At 35.3% G+C, this 23,553-nt stretch overlaps 2 protein-coding genes across 2 annotated transcripts; both read right to left on the minus strand.

Moving 5' to 3' along the window:
• Positions 1-2,856: 2,856 nt before the first annotated feature.
• Positions 2,857-9,765, minus strand: LOC110923677. Its single transcript, XM_035986136.1, has 10 exons — positions 9,672-9,765; positions 9,288-9,578; positions 8,975-9,208; positions 8,449-8,715; positions 7,888-8,326; positions 6,953-7,767; positions 6,147-6,200; positions 4,768-5,985; positions 3,392-4,524; positions 2,857-3,255 (listed from the first exon to the last, which is right to left on the minus strand). Exons 1-10 carry the CDS (start codon positions 9,763-9,765, stop codon positions 2,857-2,859), a joined length of 4,944 nt encoding a protein of 1,647 aa, XP_035842029.1.
• An 887-nt stretch (positions 9,766-10,652) lies between these two features.
• LOC110923695 (replication protein A 70 kDa DNA-binding subunit A-like) lies at positions 10,653-21,305 on the minus strand. The gene is made up of 13 exons (XM_022167755.1): positions 21,161-21,305; positions 13,225-13,382; positions 12,865-13,132; positions 12,655-12,757; positions 12,371-12,501; positions 12,195-12,279; positions 11,951-12,077; positions 11,664-11,872; positions 11,455-11,578; positions 11,289-11,360; positions 11,182-11,244; positions 11,009-11,077; positions 10,653-10,910 (listed from the first exon to the last, which is right to left on the minus strand). The coding sequence occupies exons 1-13, from the start codon at positions 21,303-21,305 to the stop codon at positions 10,653-10,655; spliced, it is 1,812 nt and encodes a 603-aa protein (XP_022023447.1).
• Between the last annotated feature and the right edge of the window lie 2,248 nt (positions 21,306-23,553).

Raw genomic sequence — 23,553 nt, forward strand, 5'->3', positions numbered from 1 at the left:
TTCAGTTTTATGAAATTAAATGTTGTGTATCTTATGTATGTCTAAAATAAATTAGATCCTATTGCATGTGTTTGAAAATATATAATTTCTGTTGATAAGATGATTTGGTTGATATATTTTGTGCATCTTATTGTGAAAATTAAAAATTCTTGATTAACATTGTATTTTGTATCATTGATTAGGTTATAACATTAAAAATCTTGATTAACGATGTTATTTATTGTGTACCTTATGTTTATCTAAAACGGATTACATTTTATTGTTTGTCTTTGAAAGTATAAAATTTAGGTTACTATACTTATTTGGTTGATATAGTTTGTGAATGTTATTGTGAAAAAAATTATGGTTAGATGATGAGATAACAGTTGCTTTGTTATTGTTTATATGTATATTGTATATTGTATTATACTATATTGTAAACAAATATATACATCATTGGTTACATGTATATAAAGATGAGTTCCTCATGCATAACTGTGTTAGATGATGATTACTCGATGAAACTGGTATGTTACAATTGTTAGAAAATAAAGTAAATCTAATTTGTGTTAGATAATATCTTTAACATAAATTTAACAACAGGTACTGCCAATTGACTTTGTTAAGAGTGTATACGGTGATTATTGGCAAAGAACTAAAGTAGTGATACATCATGAAAGTGAAAGAAGTTGGACAGTTTATTTGAGAAGTATAAGCGGGGAATCGGTTATAACTGATGGTTGGAAAAATGTCGTAAGGGATCTTCAGTTGAAAAAACAGACATTGTTGCGCTTAAGGATAATGAAAGATAAAGATATTCACATTGATTGTTTCGTCAACAACATATGTGGTGAATCTTTCGTAACAGTAAACCGTCACGGCATTTTAAAGATAATAGTAAGTATACAACTATATTAATCTATTTTTCTTTATAGTTGTAAAATAAATGATATACATATATATTTGAGAGTAAAATGCTACTAAACTTTTCAGGTGATTCCCGAAGCTTATGTTACAAAATGTTACTCTTACACGCCAGTCAACGATTATTATAACATATGTGCAGCAGGTCAGATTTGGAAAGTTGAGACGGACAAAATAAATGATAATTATGTTTTTACGAAAGGTTGTCCGAAACTATTTGATGATCTTGGGATAGAAGATGATGATATAATGTTGTTGATGAAGAAGGACAGCAAAAAATTTGAGATAAAGATTTATCGTCGAGGAGTTGAAGTTGTTTTGAAGAAAAAAGAAGAAAGTGAAGATGAGTCTCTGATGGAGATACCTAAAGACACATACTACAAAACCGTCCAGTTTGTAAGTATTATCAACTTAAACTATAACAGTTTAGTAATAATTACGTCTCTTTTGCTAATATCTTATTGTATAACAGAGCTTCGGTGATGATGATGATGACTCCACAAATGAGATGATTTCTGAGGTAATAACCTTATATTTATGTAGATTAAAACACATTACAATCAGATGTTGTAATTTTATTAACTATGATACACAGATTCATGAAAGTAGTAAAAAACAGGAAGTGATTAAGAACATTGTTGGAAAAGAAAACTCAAAGGTAGAAACAAAGATTTCGAAGACAGAAGAGACAAACAAAGCAAAAAATATGATGTAATTATTTAAAAATTAAAAATAAAGTATTAGTTTCATTAATATATATAGACATATTTAATTAGGCGTCAATGGTTATTGTTATCTAAAGATAGCGGTTATCTTAATAGGTTACGAAGAAAGGAAAACATGTAGAGGCATATTGTCATGCGGAGGTCAGTAAGGAACTGATATGCAGGACAGAATTTGAAATGGAAAAGGTCTCAACAGATGGAGAGATAACTCGGAAACGGATGGTACGTTTATCATAAATAAACAATATGTAGTGATCAACATTTATTATTAACTTAGATTTTATTCTAAATATAATGTATGTGTTCAAAAAAAAGGTAAAGGAAAAAAGAAAGAGGGATGATCATGGATTGAAGATATTGGAGGTTGAAGGAAAAGTTGTTGCAAAAACAACTACTGTTGAGAAAATTGGAAAATATGATTTCACAATGAAAGGAGAAAACCGCATGGTATGTATTTTTTACATAAAAATCATAGACTGAAATATTATAACATGAATATGGCTGAATGAGTTCTTAAATACGGATTTGCATGCAGAGAATGCCTGCTAATGTTGTAAGAGCAGCCGGATTCCGAAATAAATCTCATAAGTTAAATGTGAGGAACATGAAGGGAAAAACAATCAAAATGAATGTTAGGCGCCAAAAGAATGGAAATGCTGTAAGGTATGCAATCGAAGGTTGGCCGATGTTCATGAAGGAGAATGGACTTTGTTTGGGTGATAGACTGCATTTCACATTTGTAAGTTCATCAAATCTCCTGATCTTATCAAATGTGGATGGGGTTAATGCATGTTAACAGGTAATCTAATGATGAAGGTGTTTGTGTAGAACAAATGATGACTGTTTTGTGATCATGTTATTTGGTTTACTCTTTTTTGGACAAAGTTTCTATGGTTATGATGTTTTATTTTGTTAGTAGGTAGTTTATGGTTAAAGACAACTACTATTATATCATCCAACAAAGTACCATAATTTTGAATGTAATTAACAGTTGGTATCGTGCATAAATACTTGTTGGTTATCAATGTTTAAATATATCTATTTATAAACTAACTTGTGTTTGTTTATATGTGGTTAAGATTATTTATATAAATTGTATGTGATATATATTACAAATGAAATGTAAAAAAAAATATAAAGTAAAATGGAAATATAAATTTCGGAGTAAAGGAATAAATAATATGACAGTTGGATATTAATATTAAAATAATGAAACTATAAATCAAAACTATAAATTTGAGAATATCTCTTTGTATACAACATTTGTAGTCTTATTAGTAACGTTCCCCTCAACATCTAATATTAACATCCTTAAACCATCCATGCTTTTGACTCTTGAAACTGCAACATATAGTTGTCCGTGAGTGAAAACAGGCTGCTTTAGAAACAAACCAACCTTAGATAACGACTGTCCCTGACTTTTATTTATCGTCATTGCAAAACACACAGCTATCGGGAATTGCCTTCTTTGAAGCTTGAAAGGTATTCGTTTGTCAGAGGGGGAAAGATTGATCCTTGGTATAAAAGTTCTAGTACCAATATTATTACCAGAAATCACTTTTGCTTCAATAATCCGATCACCAAGTTTTACGACTTGTAATCTTGTACCATTGCACAGACCGTTTTTCTGATCAAGGTTACGTAGCAGCATGATAGGAACACCAACTTTTAAAACCAACTTATGATTCGGCATTCCTGAAACTTTAAGACCATTTAGAACATCGGGGGGGGGGGTAAACATTGTGTCGAATATGGTCAGTTACACTCTCAGATTGGCAGATGGAATCTGAACTTAGATACTCTTTATGATCACCAGGAAACATTGCTAATAAGGTATCATTTATCTCGTGAACAACGTCGTTCTTAGGAGCAAGTATGGCTCTTTCCTGAAAATAATTTGGATCATTGAACGATTCAAGTATCGAAGGATACACAAAGTTGATCAGATTACCAATAGGGTTAGTGGACTCAGTAATCAACAGTTCTTGAGGTATATCAATAACAGCTTCTCCGTCGTTGCGACCACCAAGTTTTCCCTCGCCAATATCCAAAAGCCATTTAGCAAACTCTTTTGTCTTGTCAATATCACCATGATTCATGCCAACAGTGAGCCTCATGTTTTTTGTTAGCGTTAGTAACTTGCATTTATTCCATATATATGACGAACTCAGGGAAGCATTCACGATATCTTGTCTAGAGCCATTAGGAACAACAGGAAGAATCTGTCTAAAGTCACCACCAAATACAATTACCTTTCCTCCAAATGGTAAAGCTTCGCTATTTGAACAATCAGGCATCAATATATCTTTTAAGGTTCTATCCAATGCTTCAAAGGCATGTTTATGAATCATTGGAGCCTCATCCCATATAATAAGTTGTGTTTTTTTTAAAAGACAAGCAAGTTCAGATCCAGGCTTCATGCGGCAAAGAGAATCCTCATTTAGATTCAGAGGGATGGAAAATCGAGAATGGGCTGTTCGACCTCCAGAAAGTAGCAAAGAAGCTATACCGCTTGAAGCAACATTTAAAACAATTTCAGACTTACTTCGAATTGCTGCCGACAATGTCTTCCAAAGAAAGGTCTTACCGGTGCCACCATATCCGTAAACAAAAAAGACACCACCTTTGTTTGTTCTAACAGATTCCATAATCTGATCAAAAACATTATGTTGCTCATCTGTTAAAAGTAGTAACATATTATTCAACTCATCTTCCATGGTATATTGGAAATAAGATAACTCCTCGTTGATCAATCGATTGTTAGACGAAGAAATAGACTCATCATCAGGATAAGGCATATTTGAATAGTTCCTCAGAGATGAATTATTACGAAGTAAGAACTTCTCAATCTCTAACAACGCCAAATTCTTTATTTCTTCGTCAGAATAATTTAAATCTGCAAACAAAATTGAAGATGTATTTAATAATACAATAATTCTTTATTACTGTCGAATATTAAAGTATATTTTGGTAAATATGATATAAATGAAGTTGAAGGGTAAATAACAAAAATTTTTTTGTACAAATGAAGTTCTTTTTATTTCATTCAGATAAAAAAATTATCAACAAAAAATAATTAATTTAATAAATATATTAATTGAATATTAGATAACATGCAAAAATTAAAAAAAAGACATACCATCAACATTCAAATGTTTTTCTTGTCTATATAAAATGTCATCCGATAAATACGTCCATGTTTTCTCCCATACAAAATCAGGTCTAGACAAACTACCAGACATCAGCATTGTTCCAAATAACGTCCGTAGATAAGTAGCACTTCCATACAAATTAGCTTCTTTGATAGCTTCAATGTACTCGTTATCATCATCCAAAAGCCCTAGCGCATAGCATGCGTCCCTGAAAGTTGGATACAAAGTACCATTTACAGTACGAATATCTTCAAAAGATTTTGGTCCCTTTACTTTGTTCAATAATATTCTGAGGTAGTACGCTTCACCAGCTGAAGGAAACACCGAATGAATCCTACCGATTGAAGGATGTCGTTTCCTTATATCCCAACTGCGAGTTCTTAATTTAAAAACAAACTTTGATGGAAACTCAACATAAGTAAGATTACGTGCCTCAGGTAATTTTTCGTTACACTTCATCCAAGATAAGAACATAGTAGAAGCAACAGATGGTTTGTTAAGAACCTCGTCAATGTCATCGTCTGCGCCATATACTACGTTTTGCTGACCAGGTAAATGGAACGGCAATCGAATAACTGCGGGATATCGATAATGAATATCATAGGAAAAGATCCTCCAAACAGATTCGCATGCAGAAATATACCGGCAATCGTAATACTTTTCTATCTCATCGACTACAGGTTCCTGCTCATCCTGATTACCACTTTCAACAACTCTAAGAGTAGTTCTATCTGGGCCTTTGTTAATGTACTTGAACAAATATTTGATAGAACCAACTTGATTGCACCCTTCAACGTTAATATGCGCCTGGTATCTTTTTAACAGCACTTTACTATATGGAACAACATATCTATTGTCTACGTTCACACGTGATTTAACAACAGATAGGCCAGAATCCCTTCTACGATAAACTGGAAATCCTTTTTTATCCAAACATGTTTCGTTAACAAATTTCTTAGGAAACTTCTTGGAACACTTACGATCGATCATGCAAGGACAATTCATATTGAGAGGACCACACGGACCATGAATCATGTAGTCTGCCACAAGTTTATATAACTCTGGATCCTCGGCTATGTCTGGAATTTCGGCAGAAATGATTGGATCTAGTTGGTCAACAGATAGAATCTTGCTGTCAGGATGCATGAATACACATATGTGTGCATGAGGAAGTCCGCATTTTTGAAACTCAACAGTATAGACAACTACAGAGTACAACAACAAAAATATAATAAATTAGAAAAAAAATAAAGTAACTTATATTATCAACATTAAATATAGATTAATAATAATAATAGTAATAAAATATAAAGTAACGTTATTTAAAAACAGTAGTCTTAAAATGTTATCGTATAAATAAACATACCAGAATTAACTCTACCGAGCAACTTGGCTTCTTTCAATTCTTTTGTTATGGAATCTAGTTTCCAACAAATTATACTTTTTTAATATAACCAGAAAACTTGTTAAGTTACATCAAAACAGAAGGTAGACGGGCAACGAGCTGCGCCGCCAACCCTTTCTGAATTGCAAACCCCAACCTCCCGAACACAAACCCCTGCCCCCTTGGGGTCGAACAATTGCTGTGGATAACCCGTTGAACCCTCGTCAAGAAGTTGATGGCTTCTGGCGCTAGGGAGCCAAAAGTATCAAAGGCAAAAGGGATAAAGACATGTTGGTTCTCTGCGCAAGCTTTAGCGTGCTTATCCACTTTCTTTAATTCTGCCTTTCTTGCTGCTAGTCCAGCTACAAACCCGTTTTCCCTTAAACCAACCAAAGGGGAAACCCCCGTGAGGTCTACACAAGCATCTAGTTTTATCTTGAAAATTCGACACAAAATGTCCGGTCTATCTTCAGGCCTTATCGTCGTATCTTTTAAAAACCTTTGCACCTCCGGCCATTTTGGATTACACGTAATAGTGATGAAAAAATCTGGATACCCAAATAGGGATGAGCATATCGGTATCCGATACCGAACCGATACCGATACCGCCTAATACCGATCCCGAATTTCACCTAAACTAGGTACCGATACCGATACCGAAACATGTCGGTTAGGTATCGGTACGGTACGGTATCGGTATTATACCGTATTTTGAGGGTCGGTATCGGTATAATACCGATACCGTACCGATACAGAAAACGCCAAAAAGTGGATACCGATCGGGATACCGATCGGGATCGGGATCGGTACGGGATCGGTATTCGGTGGCATATGCTCATCCCTATACCCAAACCATTTGCACAAAGACATTGCATCTAAGTAATTTTGCATCATATATCGAGAACCGCCAGTAAAGGAAGATGGAATAAAGATACGTGTTCCAATTTTTGACATATCTTTTTTTCCAGCATTACTTGCATTCTGAATATTCTGAACAGTTTCTGACCTCAAATGAGTTTGTTGTCGCCGTATGTAAAACAACCTTTCACTCTCAATCATAGTGTAAGCATCAACAACAAATTGTTGGAAAAGTCTTTTTGCATTATGAATCAAAGAAAACTTATCGACACGATCTTGTAATCTATAAGCAAAGAACTCACGCATAGTACACATTGGACGTTTGCTGTTCGTGTCTGGATTGAGACCTCTATGAAGAATGTCAACCCTGTACATATCTTCTCCGTATGGAAATAGAAGAGGGTATTGTAGAGAAAGATAAGAAGGATGTAATTCACTTATGCGCTCAATCCGACCAGATCTTCTTTTCACTACTATATCACGATTCTCAACAGCTTGAGTCAGATCTCCAATAACTAATGCAACAACTTCAGAAGCTTCAGGAAGGTTATATGTCCTACCATCTTTGGATCTTTTACCAATTAGACAAAGCTTCAAGTCGATGTAAGGGTTTTCATTTAAAAAATTTCTAGCTTGTCGATAAATTTTAACCAAAGCGTTGTTAGTGTCTAACATAAGTGTAAGTTCCTCAATGATCTGAACATCAAAAGCTGACTCAGTTATTGTAAAAGAAGTGTTTGAGCCCCTATAAAATTAACAAAATGTATGGATTAATAGCGATTATATATGTATTACTAACATTAATATCATATAAAATAAATCGACAAATATAGGTAATTATAAAGACTATGAAATTAATACATACCCAACAGCGTTTTGTCGATTAAATATTTCATTATCTGTGTCGTATATATACAACTGGCTGAATTTTGGCTCATTTCCATCTTCAGGTAATAGACTCCCAATAGTATGATAATTTTGACCACTTAATCGAAACACATAAGGTGCATTTCCACGGTTGATAGTTTTGTCAATCCTTCCTCCCATAGATGTAAATGAGAACATAGAATTATAACGCCGAATGTTTTTTAAAAAGAATTTGCTCTTCGCACTGACGCCAACATATAGATCTTTCAAAATTTCAGGAGGCTGCTTAAAATCAGGTAACAAAACTTTACTGTATGAACAGCAAAGGAAATAGTTAGGTTTATTTCGCTTCTGTTCTCCCCTATCCGCCTCTGCTTTCCATAGCTTTGCGCTACACGTTCGACACACGATTATCTGGTCACCATGATCCAAGTAGTCTGTACATTTTTTTATTTCAGTTAAAAGATTAATGTTCTTAAAAATAATAAATCTATGTTGTTAAAAACAATATGAAAATAAATATGTGAAGCAGTAATAAATAAAAGAGGATTAACTTTACCTTTTGAAACACCTTTTAAATGTTGATCAATGATATCAGCAAACTCGTTATCATCATCTGTTGTCAAATCAATAATAGGTATATGTGTTAAGTTTCGTCGTTTTCTTACTAATTTACGCTTTCCTGATGACATTCTTATCAATGGTGAAGGTTCGTCTGATGCTATAACAGTATTTGGTGGAATTGTAGATGATGAAGAAGGTACCATGTCTGATGCTGAGTTGCTTGTAATGTTTCTTGGAATACCACTGGAAGATGCAATGTTTCCTATAAAAATTATTATAACAAATGATATAAAATCATATAATAAAAAACAAACTTAAAAAAAATATATAATTTCGTTAACTATATATTAAAAAGTTTGATAATAATATTGTTAACTAAAAGAAAATTAATGTACATTAATGACATGAATTAGTAAAATTAGATAGAAATAAAGTTGTTATGCTTTTTAAAACACTTGATGATAGAAGAAAAAAAAATCTTATTTCATAATATGATAAAAACAACATTACTCGCGTCTTACCTGAATTGAATTTAGATGAACCGGAAGAGACATTGATACTTGAGAGGACGCTAAAAGATGATCTATTCAACGTAAAAGTAGTGTTCGGACTAATATTCTCTTTATTTGTCGTATAAGAAGTTAATGTCGATTGAGTCTGTGTTGAATTTTTATTCAATCTTTTGCTATTCAAATATATACGTCTAGCCTTCCTTCTTTTTGCAGCCTCATCCTTGTCTACATTACGTATAGAAACTAAAATGACATATACATTAGTTAAATTTATATAAATAGAAATTTTGTAATAAAGTAAGTAATATAGATTTGAAAATACCATTGGAAATATCATGTGAAGGATATGTTGAAAAAGGAAGATTCGTATTATGAATTTCCGAATATGATAAAGCAGAAGAAAAATTGATGTTTATACCACGGCTACAAAATGATCTGTTATACATGGTAGATGTGGATGAACTTAAATTTTCTTTATTATTATGAGTTGAATAATTTAGTGTGGATTGAGTCTGCGATGAGGTTGTATTGAATCTTTTACTGTTGGAATATATTCTTCTAGCTTTTGTTCTTTGAACAGCTTCAGGTTTGTCAGTGTTGCTGCATATATCAACTGAGATGATATATGAATTAGTAAAACAATGAAATGAATTGAAAAGATAATTGAATTAATAATATCTCAAAAAAAATAAATTTAAGAACATACCGTTAGATATATCAGACAAAGGAATTCCTGAAGTCACATTTATGTTACGTAAACCGGGACTTGATGCGGATGAACCTTTACGAATGTGAGACATTTTCTAAAATGCAAAATGTAATTACTTGTCATGTATAGTTGCACATAAGTTAATATTTAATATATAAAGATAGATAAAGTAAATGTATAATGAGGATAGAACACGTACCTTATATCACGTGAAACCGGTAAGTATAATAGAACACTTTTTCATACTTTGTCAAATTAGATGATGATGTTCTTTGTTGTGAGAACAAATGATGTACATATAAATAACAATATATGAGAGTGTATTCAAGTAGTGAAAAGGAAATAACCTTAAATATGGATATAAATTTAATTGATAGTAATTAAGAAATAATGCATTATTGTGTTCCCTAAATTTATGAAAGATGCATTTTAGGTAATTAGACGTTTTTTAAATAACTTATTAGTTGGATCATAAATATATATGGAATGTAGCAAAATTATATATCCGACAGGTATGCTTTCTATAATTATCACACCTTAACATATTTAAATAAAATATTATTAGTAACTAATAGTGGACACCATAAATTCATCTAATATATTTAAAATAATCTTATTTGTTTTTTTTAAAGATTGGAAAATTTCGATATATGTTAACATAATACATGTTCAAGTTACATGATTAGTTATAATAAAAACCACATACAAAATACACATATACTATTAGTCAGTGTTAAATGAAATGTAAAAAAAGACATTAAAAACGAAATAAAAATAACAGGTACATTAAAATCACGATTATTACTCATAACCAAACATCACAACTTTCGAAATTCAAAACATGTATTGTCCGGAAGAAACAAATAAAAACCATAAAACAAAACCACGAATTCAAACAATCAATTGTTTTAGACGACATCAACAAAAACCAACTTCTCAAAAGTCACCAAATATCTTAATGTTATGAAAACTTGAAAACTATTTCTCAACTTTAGGAATTAAGAGGTTCCTCTTCTCTGCACTATTGAAATCCTGAACCTCTCCAGACTTTTGGAGCTTCGTTGCAGATGTGTGAGAATCTTCTTCAACATCATAGACTTGAACCAAGTTTCGCTTCACTTCATCCTTAGCTAACATGGAATCAGGAGTATCAGTAACATCCAATGAAACAGGTGAAACGGTGCTCGCCATGTTAGACACAGGAGTATTGTTTTCGATTCTTTTGGCAGCAGAGTTCTAACAAAAGACAAATTTAACAGGTTACAAACGCATATCATAGTTGAACATATATATAATAAAACAAAGACGAAGAAAATAAAAATTCACACGAATACCTTGAAACCATCAGATGTTTGAGATTCAAATTCTGAAGCATCAATATTGAGAGACATATTCTGAGAAGACTGCATATTTTTTAAAATAAAAATAAACAAACAAAATATAAAGTTCCGGAAAGTAAAATATTTAAAACGTAAATCAATAAAGTAAGAAAATTTATACAACATACACTTATCTGTGAAGAGGATTGCTTCTCTTGAAGTACAGATATAACGTTAGGATCCACAGTCAGCTTCAGTATACCATACTTATGGATGTTATACTTCAAGACGTAACATCTATTTTAAAAGCAGCAGTCTGGCCAACCAATGCGTCTACTTCAGCAGGAATCTTCATGGAATCAGAACGCTGAAAAATAGTATAATTTTAATCATTTATGAAGAAATATGAACTTTTTGTAAATATAAAACATAACCAATATGAATACAAAAATAAAACTTACAAATTCAGGGTTAGCAGTAAGAATATCATCAACAGACTTTCCTAACAACTTCCGTGCTTCACGATCAAACAAAGTAAGTGTAACAGAAGCTGATGGGTCTTGAACTCTAAGTTGAATCTTAAACCTATTGAAAGCATAAGTCCATATTTTAAAACCAAAAAAAATATTATTGATGAAAATTTGAGGGTTCAAAAGGTGTATTGACTTACTTGAGAGAAGAAGTTATAGTTTTAAAAGCACAACGATCAGATACACAGGTAAGAACCTCCTTTGTAACAGCTGAACCTGATTCCTGGGTGTCCTCACTCAGATTAACAACTTTTTTGATCTTCTTGTTACATCTATTACAACCCTCATAGAACCATCCTTCATCTTTGTAAACACCCAGTATATTACCCAGAACAATGACCTTGCAAACCTGCATATTTATATGACAACATAAAAATATATAAAGTAAAATTGTAGGGTAAAGTTTTCAATTATCAAAAAATGATACCGTCTTAAGCGAAAAGACATCACAAATATTTAAAAAATCTTTGCTTTGCAAGATTTCCTCTTCAACAGATTTTGCCATGGAACCAAGGCTCGTGGATTCACAGACTTCAATCGAATTTTCAAACAAACTGTTGAATACAAAAAAAATAATGTATATTTGAATAAGTTATAGATTCATCATAATATTGATAATAATTCAATCGATAAGATAAATAAGAAATAATGTGTAGAATCTTTTTTCATACCGGTTTCTGAACTCATCGACTTCAGGACAATCATGATTGCAAAAAAGACGACTAACCGTGTATGAATTGTTAACATACGCAACCCCTAGAAAAAAACAGTGGAAAGTTAGAAATAAAAAATATATAATATAAGTAAGATTTTAATAAATAAAAGTTACTAAAGAAAGAAAACAAACCATTCCACCACTTGACCTTGCCAAACTGCAATATAATGATTGCATGAATATTTTTTCCTTTGATACTCTCAAAAAACGACAAAACTTTATCACAGTATTGATCCCACAGAGTAAGAAATACCGTCCGACCCCTAAGTAATTAATCAAATTCATAACAAATTGGTATAAATAAAGTTGCATAAGTTTCATTATATAAGTATGGTAAAAATATACAAACATATGTTTCCTATCAATTGTAACAATAATATGTATACTGGATTCTAACAAAATATTTAAATGCTTACTCCAGATCAGATATCTCTATAGTAACCTTAACAGCCTGCTTTCCAGTTGATTTGTTATTAACAGTCTCTTTAGGAAATGATCGAATCAAATAACCAATAACATCTACAACAATACAAAATCGATCAATAAGATGAGGATACAAAATGAAAATAAAAATATTAATGAAAAAAACAATAACATCTTTTGAAAAAATATTATAATATACATACCAACTGTAGAGTTTGAAATAGCATTACTGTTCAAGATGTCTGCAAAACTCAAGAAATCAAAACCATACGTTGATCCACCAATATCTTCACATGGAATAACTTCGGTTGTCCCCTGGAAACATAGCCTATTTTGATTGTCAACATACCTGTACGTAGAGTTATTAAAACCTATAGTTGGATTCCTGATAATCAAACATTTCTTTTCAACTAATGACGGGCGAAATTGTGGTAAAACTCTATTCAAGCATGTTGCCTCCATCTTTGTCCCCTGTATAACGTATGAAAACTATACTTAATAAAGTATAAAATTTAAAAAAAATCATATATATATTGAAAAATTGATCAAAAAAATAAATATACCTCTTCGTCCATTATAATCATGTCAAATGAGTATAATTGACTGGGATTCCTCCTTTCAGGGTGTTCCCAAACCCTGATCACCCTAACCTTGACAGAAAACTGCTCTTGAAAGGCATCAACAGCTCTCAACATAGTAATGTTATGGTTCTCCATTAAATCTATCAGACGGCATAAAACGTATTTCAATATACGAATCAAGATAACTAAAGAAGAATGAAACAAAGTAACACAAACAAAATGCAGAAACATTTTCGAAGGACAGATAGAGTTTAAAAAAATTCTTTTAAATCAAAGATGTTTATCATATGGTTCTATAAGAATTGTAAGATGAAAAATTAGAACGTAACCAAATAAATGCAGTAATATGAATGACACAATGCGGAAATGAATGAAGTTTTGAAATAATATTTATAGTACCAAAATGAAAAGGTATATAAGGAAACAATCAATGATTATAACAAAAAAGATAAATATTGAACAATCAAGAATCAACAATCAGCATCAGCAAACAGCAATCAAGAACCAATCAATAACATCTTGTAAATCAATACCAAAAATATTAAAAATATGAATATGGATAGTATCAATTTGAATATTCTTTAAAAAAATAGATTAAAGAATTATTATTGATAAAATCAATTTGAAACTTCTTCCCTAAAATAAATGAAGATTTTACATGTATCATTAATAACATAAACACAATGTACGGTTATTATATATATTAAAATAATATAGTAATCACCCTTCCTAATAATTACATATTGTTTCTAAAAATAAATAAACCTATTTTACTTATTTTATTCAGCTTATATAGATAAGAGCGAACAGTATGAAGAAGACATATATATGAATCACTTTTCCGATTTACATTTTTTTAATTAATGTATAATCGATTCAGTTAAATAGAACATAAAAAGCAAATAACTATAATTGTGGTTATATATAATAAAATATACAAATGTCAAAAAGAGGTGCAATATACTTACCGATGCTTGTATTTGGATGTCTGATGAGGAACAAAAAAAAGAGAACGCTTCTCAAGTGAACGATTGAAACATTATATTAAAAACAATTTTCCATAGATAATGAAAATAGGGCGGTTAAGGAATTGAAGGGAATATAGAGGAAATATGTGATGAGAAAAAGAAACAATCTGTCGATGAAGCTATCAGTCAGAGAGATTCGAAGGAACTTTTTTTAGGAGTCGTTGACATTGCCGAGGAGTGTAAGAAAATTATATAACTTAACATTTCCTGAGACTCCTTGGCAACATCAACGACGCCTCAATGTTCCAAGCAAAAGACTTTGCCTGATTTATTTATTCAACTGAACGTTTCTTATTAACAAAACAGGTTTGAACGCGAAATATAACTTACTGAATAAGTCACAGGGATATTATAATAAAATACGTTAATAAAAAAGCATATACCTTAATGTATACGTTAATGAAGAAGGCACAGGCATACTATAAACCTACAAAAACAGGTTTGAATGCGAATTAAACATCAGATTTTATATTGAAAATCAACAGTAATGTTAATTATCAAAAAGCAACAGATCTTCAATGAAAAACAGATACAGGATAAAATTAAAATAAAAAAGAACAAAAAATAAACAAATCAAACATATCTTCTATTAAAAACAATATATTTAAATAAATTATGGTGCATACAATACAAATTCAGTCAAAATTAAAAAATTTTTGTCACACCCTCAAAATACCACCTAGGGAGTGTCCCTGATAGGCGTGTGTCGTACCAATAACGAGCCACCAATTACATTGAACGCATACAAGTTATAATTAAAATCCACATTATTAATAAAAAAAAACATCTTCAATAAGTTTAAACGAAAACCAATAAGTTCAGCGGAAGCAAATAGTAAACGAAGTTAAACTGTTTCAAAACCAAAGTATAATATCAAGAAATCAGTCACATAAATCCTTCCTGTCGACCCATGACCACTCCAGCTACTCCAAACAGTAAGTTCCCCAATTCCAAGATACCTAACGACCTGCGAGCATGCAACAAGTGTATCAGACAACGCTGGTGAGTTCATAGTTTTACAAAAACGTTGGTTACCAAGTGTTTAGTTAATCCATTGAATTTAATTCCGAAAGTAATATTGAAAACGATGTTGATAATACCCCAATACAAGACGGCTTCTGATTATTTTGCCCTTTCTCCAATGCTCCTATCAAAGCATTGGTCATGACTAGGTCATTAGTTCAACACCCGTCCTCCCAGGTACGGGGTGAGGTTGCCAAACCTAAGTAGCGCTACTAACTAATACCATGTTACCTTCCCGGTAACCAAACAACACGGAGGGACTTTAAAGGTGATAGGAAGAGTATATTATCCAACATTCCCGTTTTTACCCAAAAGACTTATCCCTCCCAGGAATACCCACTGACTGTCCCAACCACCGGGACGCATGCTCAAGAGATGAACTCACCTTAGGTTTGCTCGGTAGGGTTAATTACTGCCTAATAGTCGGTCAACCACGTCCTATCATTGTTTATCAACATGATTAGTTTGTATTCACGTTGCATTACGTAAGTTATCACACATCATACGAGCAACAAACAAGTACCATACATATCCCTACCGCTTATCAAAACAAGGGCACGAATCACCAAACTTCTCATGTCACCATTTCGTATTACGATATCATACAATCACACAGTTAAGTTTACAAGATATATTACATATCACTTAATAGCATTCGAGTTACAAGTTGCTTGGTTCACAAACACACCCGACTAACAGTTTAATCCATTTAACACGTCACACCACTTAAAATATGACCCACTGGGCCTTGCCAATATAACACACAATGGCCCGAGTGAACTTGACCACCAAATGTTTAGCATTTATAACCCAAACCGTGTTATGTATATACATTATATACTAGATATTTGGGCCCCCGTACAACCCCTTGAATACCCGGCCCACGGTTATTAGTTAACCAAAGGTTTCAGCCTAATGCGTTGTATATTTGCATGGATCTTTAAACAAAACTGATGGACCGAATATGTATCAGATTTGGGTCAGGTTTGAGTGGACCACATCAGGTTAGTGGGTTATTAATACATGACATCAATCTAAGAAAATATTTAAGGGGAACATCATCATCACAATAAATTAACCACATACTGACAACACTAATAAAGTCACATGGCTCTGACATTGCATGATCTTGATTTAAAATTTTATTAGTGAAAAAGCATAATAATGGATCATTATCTTCACATGAACTGCCCCTTTTGAGCCGACATATGCACATAAAGTGACGGCCGAATTAATGGAGGTGACTTTGGGTTTTGTTAATATATTAAATCATCATCACACCACTTATGAGAATATGATAACCATGTATACGGCACCCTATTGGGCCGTTAAGATCAGCGAATGGCCACACTGGGCCGCCCAATCCCACCAATCTCGTTTATACACACAAGGCATCATCTCAATATTAATATTTATGTAAACCGTTACTTCTCATTCTATTGGACCCTTATATCAACTAGCACATGAAGTCAAAGTACGTACACACAAATCATGGCACATGTATACTGACAAAAGCATATTAATTGATTATAGTTCACATGAATCTGACACACCCAAATTCAAGATTCACAATTTTCATCATGCCATATTCCTTCAATATTAGTGGACCAAACAAAAGGTACTGATTTAGACATCAATTTCCTAGAAATAGGATTCCTAAACATACTTTATTAATTAAAATCATCATATTAACATAATCAGTCGCAACACACATACAAATCAATTTAATGGCAAGCAATACTAACCAGTGGCCTTGATGGAGAAAGATGATATATCGAGAGGGAGGGGGTATAACCAGTGCCGTACGTAGGTTAGAGAGGTAGGGTAGGGTTTGATGTTTTGAGGTTTAATTTAATTGTCAACATATATAATTAACACAATGTTTGGGGCGGTTCCTACTTGGTTAGTCGAAGTGGGCTGGAGCCCATTACATGATATTATAGCTTATGTTTAGGAATAGGCTGCAAGTAACCCAATACCCGCCCCCATTCCAATCATAAAAGATTCGGGCTTGAATTTGCTTCCCAGTCCGAAAGGCTAATAGTACACCCAAATGGTTCAAGTATAAATGGTTTCATGATCATATCCTACATGTGGGCCGGTCAAACTAGTTATTGTGGTTGCATATGTTGAACCGACTCAATCAAGTCTACAAGGAACATGTGTTGCTAAATTATATAACTCAATTAAATTATATAACTTAAATATATATGCGGCCCTACAATCCCACTAAATTATATAACTTAATTAACAAGCGTCTACGTTTAACGGAGTTAAGTTCACAGGACTAAAACGTAGCTAACCTTGAAAGTTCGGGTTGTCACATCATCCCCAACTTGAAAGAAATTTCGTCCCGAAATTTGACAAGTAAGCACAGAAGAGTGAAGCGATGAAAACTCTAATTAAACTATATGCAATACTACGCAAATAATAATCACAAATAGAAATCAAGCATTACACGCAATCACTAAGCATCCTGGTACTGCACAAGCACTACGTAAACCAAATTGTAGAAACAGGATTGTTAGGTCAGTTGGGTGCCACATCATCCCCAACTTGAAAGAATTTTCGTCCCGAAAATTGATCTAAAACAATGGCTTGAAGTGAGTTCCGACGAACTCGATCTATAGATACTTTACAACGCCTGGGGGGGGGCTAATCTTGTGATCGGTGGAAATCATGGTATGGTTGTTAGCGTTTTGTTATATCAATTGTCAATCAAAGAAACAGGGAATTAATGAGGTTCGTACAAAGAATCGAGCGAAACAGGGGTCCATTAAACATCCGAAGGGTTTGGCCAGCAAATTTGTTGTCTAGAAATAATTTCCAGTAGTGGTGCATGGCGGCATGGCACAACAGGGAGGTTCGTTACATTGCGGTCGCGCGAGTGTATCATTTGTCCAAAACAGAGTTTGGTGGGTAAAGATTAGTGTTGCAAAACGACAAACGCGTGTAACTGTGACTGCTTCACTTCTAGCGGCGATGACAAGTGAAAGTGATAAAGTTCGTCTACGGGGATGCGTGGGTATAGTTCTCCTAATCCCGTGTTCGTTCGGAAGTTCCATCTAGCGATGCCATCACATGGTTAGCTCTATTGAAACAAGGGTGCACTGGAGGCCCTTGTGATCGGTCCAATTGGTGCATTCGGTACCGTCCAAGTAATGCCTCCCACTTAAATCCAATGACCACGGTTTCCACCGGAGATTGTAGGTTGTGCAGTTCCTCTCCGTAACACCATCATGGTATACCGCTGGATCATCAGTACCCTCGGATAGAAGCGATGCTCCGCGTGTTGTAAACCAGGTAAACCACCTAACGATGTGGAGGTAAACCAGGTAACTCTTTGGAAGACATGTCAAAAATTTCACGAATAACATGAAGATACTCAATCTTCCTTTCTTAAAGGGGCGAACCGGTGACAAGAGCTAGTATAACAGAGTAGCCCTTCTGTAGACACTTCTGAGCTTTCATGACTAAGACGATGCCAACAATGGCACCATTACGATGATCTTGAACTGATAAGGATTCCCCACTAGGGAGAGGGATACGCATGATTTTCTCTTTACAGAGAATCTTCGCTCAACGACTACGTCAAAACTTACAAGAATATAGGGAAGTAGGTCAATGTCGAACGCTTGACCCACGAGATCAAGTTTACAACCAAAAAGAACATGAGAAGCTTCTATCGATTTACTATCAGTTAATTCTACTACATGCTTATTTACAACAAAGGTGGGAGTCAGTCCTAACTGACGACTGAACCCTGAGGCACATAACTCCAATCGAAATGAGGTAAAAGTCGAGTATCACATTGAAATCTACAAACTACCAAGTTTACACACAATAGGGCAGAACCCTTCCCACGCTCGTTAAGCCTCACTGGGACTTGCATGCACCTCGCGTTATTATTATGTGTGCACCCATAATAATAAGGTAATTTGCATGCTTATCTCAGTGCCTCTTAACTTGCGCTAAAAGGTTTCCCACATTCAAATAGCAACAAAAGGTTTTACAGGATCAAAAATCACAATAGTCAAAGGGTCGTGTCACACTAACAGTTCAAATGACAGGGGTTGGTAATATAAGGGCTCATGTTGTTGTGCCAAGTGTGCATTCACATGTAATGTTATACATAAGTGTACACTAGATATACTATGTAATCGTAAATGAGAAACGAACCTTGCAGTCTGGAGCTGAGTGTCATGGTCGATGTCGGTACTGTTCGGTTATAGTCTGGTTTTATGAAAACGTTTTAAAACCAAGTTCACTATAACCAATGGCTCTGATACCAAACTGTCACACCCTCAAAATACCACCTAGGGAGTGTCCCTGATAGGCGTGTGTCGTACCAATAACGAGCCACCAATTACATTGAACCCATACAAGTTATAATTAAAATCCACATTATTAATAAAAAAACATCTTCAATAAGTTTAAACGAAAACCAATAAGTTCAGCGGAAGCAAATAGTAAACGAAGTTAAACTGTTTCAAAACCAAAGTATAATATCAAGAAATCAGTCACATAAATCCTTCCTGTCGACCCATGACCACTCCAGCTACTCCAAACAGCAAGTTCCCCAATTCCAAGATACCTAACGACCTGCGAGCATGCAACAAGTGTATCAGACAACGCTGGTGAGTTCATAGTTTTACAAAAACGTTGGTTACCAAGTGTTTAGTTAATCCATTGAATTTAATTCCGAAAGTAATATTGAAAACGATGTTGATAATACCCCAATACAAGACGGCTTCTGATTATTTTGCCCTTTCTCCAATGCTCCTATCAAAGCATTGGTCATGACTAGGTCATTAGTTCAACACCCGTCCTCCCAGGTACGGGGTGAGGTTGCCAAACCTAAGTAGCGCTACTAACTAATACCATGTTACCTTCCCGGTAACCAAACAACACGGAGGGACTTTAAAGGTGATAGGAAGAGTATATTATCCAACATTCCCGTTTTTACCCAAAAGACTATCCCTCCCAGGAATACCCACTGACTGTCCCAACCACCGGGACGCATGCTCAAGAGATGAACTCACCTTAGGTTTGCTCGGTAGGGTTAATTACTGCCTAATAGTCGGTCAACCACGTCCTATCATTGTTTATCAACATGATTAGTTTGTATTCACGTTGCATTACGTAAGTTATCACACATCATACGAGCAACAAACAAGTACCATACATATCCCTACCGCTTATCAAAACAAGGGCACGAATCACCAAACTTCTCATGTCACCATTTCGTATTACGATATCATACAATCACACAGTTAAGTTTACAAGATATATTACATATCACTTAATATCATTCGAGTTACAAGTTGCTTGGTTCACAAACACACCCGACTAACAGTTTAATCCATTTAACACGTCACACCACTTAAAATATGACCCACTGGGCCTTGCCAATATAACACACAATGGCCCGAGTGAACTTGACCACCAAATGTTTAGCATTTATAACCCAAACCGTGTTATGTATATACATTATATACTAGATATTTGGGCCCCCGTACAACCCCTTGAATACCCGGCCCACGGTTATTAGTTAACCAAAGGTTTCAGCCTAATGCGTTGTATATTTGCATGGATCTGTAAACAAAACTGATGGACCGAATATGTATCAGATTTGGGTCAGGTTTGAGTGGACCACATCAGGTTAGTGGATTATTAATACATGACATCAATCTAAGAAAATATTTAAGGGGAACATCATCATCACAATAAATTAACCACATACTGACAACACTAATAAAGTCACATGGCTCTGAAGATCCTTTTATTACATTTGTTGTGTTAACAAACACCAAATACCAAAACTCTAAAAACTAAAACTCCAAATACCAAAATGCACTGAGAAATACCAATCGTCGCCGGATCCCTAATAGCCGCCGGTTGGCTCGACGATGATGAACGACGTGGAATAGAGTGCGAGGTAGCTCGGTTCTCCTTGTGGGTGTCATCCTTGAGTTTACCTTTCTCACTATTCTGGGTGGTTTCTGAATCCATTCGCCGCACGGGTCTGTTGGGTTCCCGCCGGTACTTCTCATGGAGGTTGTTGATGAAGGTGAGCCTTGGAGGGGGTATAAGGATAAAGGGTCTGGAAAAGGGAAAGGTTTCAATCACAGGATCGTCAAGTTCTTTGTCTCTAACATTCCTAAGGGCTGTAGGCCTTGGGATCTTGCCAACGCATTCAGAGCCTTTGGTGATATATCGGGAGCGTTCATTGCTAAGAAGAAGGACAAAATGGGAAGGACGTTCGGTTTCGTCAGTTTCAAGGGGGTTCTGGATGCGGTCGAGTTGGAAGGAAGGATGAATAATATGAAGTTGGGAGGGAACAAGCTTGTTGTTAACGTCGCCAAATTTGCTAAGGAGAATGTCGGTTCATTCAATGACGGGGTCTGCTTTGGCAAAGAGAGTTCGTTTCATCTTAATGGTTGGAAGACAGACGGCCCAGCTCGGAAGCCGGAAGGCCCTGCCCGGAAGCAGGCTTCGGTGTTTAATGCCTCGTCTAGTGGTAAGTCGTTCGTTGATATCCTTCTTAACAAGTCCAGCCCATGTCAGGAAGATGATGTAGTGGAGGTTGATTCATCGGTTTTCACCCTCTCGGAGAAGTTTGGGAGATCGTTAGTGGGTCGAACGGTGGATTTCTCTATTCTAAGGTCTATCAACGTGTTACTTCAGGAAGCAGGTTTTAAGGACATTGTGATTCAGTACTTCGGCGGTCTAACGGTTCTTCTTTCGTTTTCTGAGGATATGGCTGCCAAGTGTTTTGCAGAGGACAGTGGTACCTGGGCTCGTTGGTTCTCGTCTATCGATCCTTGGGTGGGTCAGTCCATGCCGTTTGAGCGCTTAGCTTGGATTAATATTTTTGGTGTCCCCCCACACCTTTTATCACCGGGCGTTTTTGATCTGATAGGGGGTAGGTATGGGAGAGTTGTGCATGGGTCTAAGTTTCACGAGGATGATGGGGACCTAACCTTCGACTGTCTTGGTGTGTTGACGGACAATGGGAACCTGATCTCGGGGGCGTTGAAACTGAGATGGCAGGACAAATTGTTCAGGGTCTGGGTTACTGAGGAACCTAGTGCGTGGGTTCCGGATTGCTTGGGCAACATCGATGATGTGGACGACATGTCGTCGGAATTTGAAGTTGGTAGCCGGGAGGATGTTCTGTCGCCGTTTGAAAAATCCTCGTGTAAGGAAGACGAAGAGGTGGAGGAGAATAACGTTACGCCAGATGCTTCTCATGCGGACCAAGGATTGACGGCGCAAGGGTCGGTGGGGGTAGTTCCAATGCATGGGGTAAATTGCAACATTAAAGATACTCCTGTTGGTATGGCTTTTGAAGTCCAAGGGAATATTCCACCTCTTTCTACTCCTTCCAGGCCTTCTTTTAACGATCATTGGGCTAATATTGTGGGCCATCCATCTTCTAGGCCCAGAAAAAGAATGAGGAGTGGGGCTTCTGTCTATTTTGAGGATATTGTGGACAGTTCGGTTGGGCCCAATGGGGTTGCTAGTAGCCCATCTAAAGATAAAGGGGATTTTAACTTAAATGTCCAACCCGAGGCTTCGTTTGATAATCAGCCTGTTTGGAGAAGGAACTTAGTGGGATGCGATGCCAATCCTGTGGATTCTTCAGTCGGTGTTGATTCGCAAAATATTGATGATATGGAAATTAATAACACAGTGGAATTCGGGCGTTTGGTGGGTGTAGAGCTGGAAGGTCACGAGGGTAGGGTGGAGCAAGCTATTAGGGAAGAGAAAGGTATTAATGGGGTTCGCCGATGAATTTCCTATCGATTAACATCAGGGGTTTTGGTGTGGATAGAAAAGCTAGTTGGATCAAGGATATTCGAGTCAAAGAAAGGGTTTCGTTTGTGGCTTTTCAGGAAACAAATAAGGCGGATATTCCGGACGTTGATATCGATCGATACTGGGGTCGTTCTGGTTGGGCGAAGGAAGCTGTGAACCCTACCGGCAGGTCCGGCGGCCTTCTCTGTGTCTGGGATCCAGGTTTGTTTTGTCTCTCCTCGGTGGTTAAAGATCCGAATTTTCTTTTGCTGGTTGGGAGGGTTAAAGGGTGTTCGATGGAGGTGTGTATTCTTAATATATATGCTCCCCAAAAATCTGCTGACAAACGGGCTCTGTGGCAACGGTTATTGGTGGAGAAAGCGGGCAGGAATGGGTTGTGGGTCCTGCTAGGGGATTTTAATGTCGTTCGTAGAGCGGAGGAGCGTAAAAACTCTAGGTT

The sequence above is a fragment of the Helianthus annuus genome, chromosome 17 (assembly GCF_002127325.2).
Source record: "Helianthus annuus cultivar XRQ/B chromosome 17, HanXRQr2.0-SUNRISE, whole genome shotgun sequence".
In the NCBI taxonomy this organism is placed as follows: domain Eukaryota; kingdom Viridiplantae; phylum Streptophyta; class Magnoliopsida; order Asterales; family Asteraceae; genus Helianthus; species Helianthus annuus.

Excerpts from the sequence above, each read along its gene's own strand:
- LOC110923677 (XM_035986136.1), bottom strand. The coding sequence starts at position 9,765 with ATGTCTCACATTCGTAAAGGTTCATCCGCATCAAGTCCCGGTTTACGT. Across the intron at positions 8,327-8,448 it reads TTTAAAAGGTGTTTCAAAAG|ACTACTTGGATCATGGTGAC; the intron begins GTAAAGTTAATC and ends AAAAATGTACAG. Across the intron at positions 3,256-3,391 it reads CCATCTGCCAATCTGAGAGT|AAAAACGGTCTGTGCAATGG; the intron begins GTAACTGACCAT and ends AACCTTGATCAG.
- LOC110923695 (XM_022167755.1), bottom strand. The coding sequence starts at position 21,305 with ATGGATTCAGAAACCACCCAGAATAGTGAGAAAGGTAAACTCAAGGAT. Across the intron at positions 12,502-12,654 it reads ATAGAGATATCTGATCTGGA|GGGTCGGACGGTATTTCTTA; the intron begins GTAAGCATTTAA and ends TTAATTACTTAG. Across the intron at positions 11,245-11,288 it reads CTGCTGCTTTTAAAATAGAT|CTGACTGTGGATCCTAACGT; the intron begins GTTACGTCTTGA and ends GGTATACTGAAG.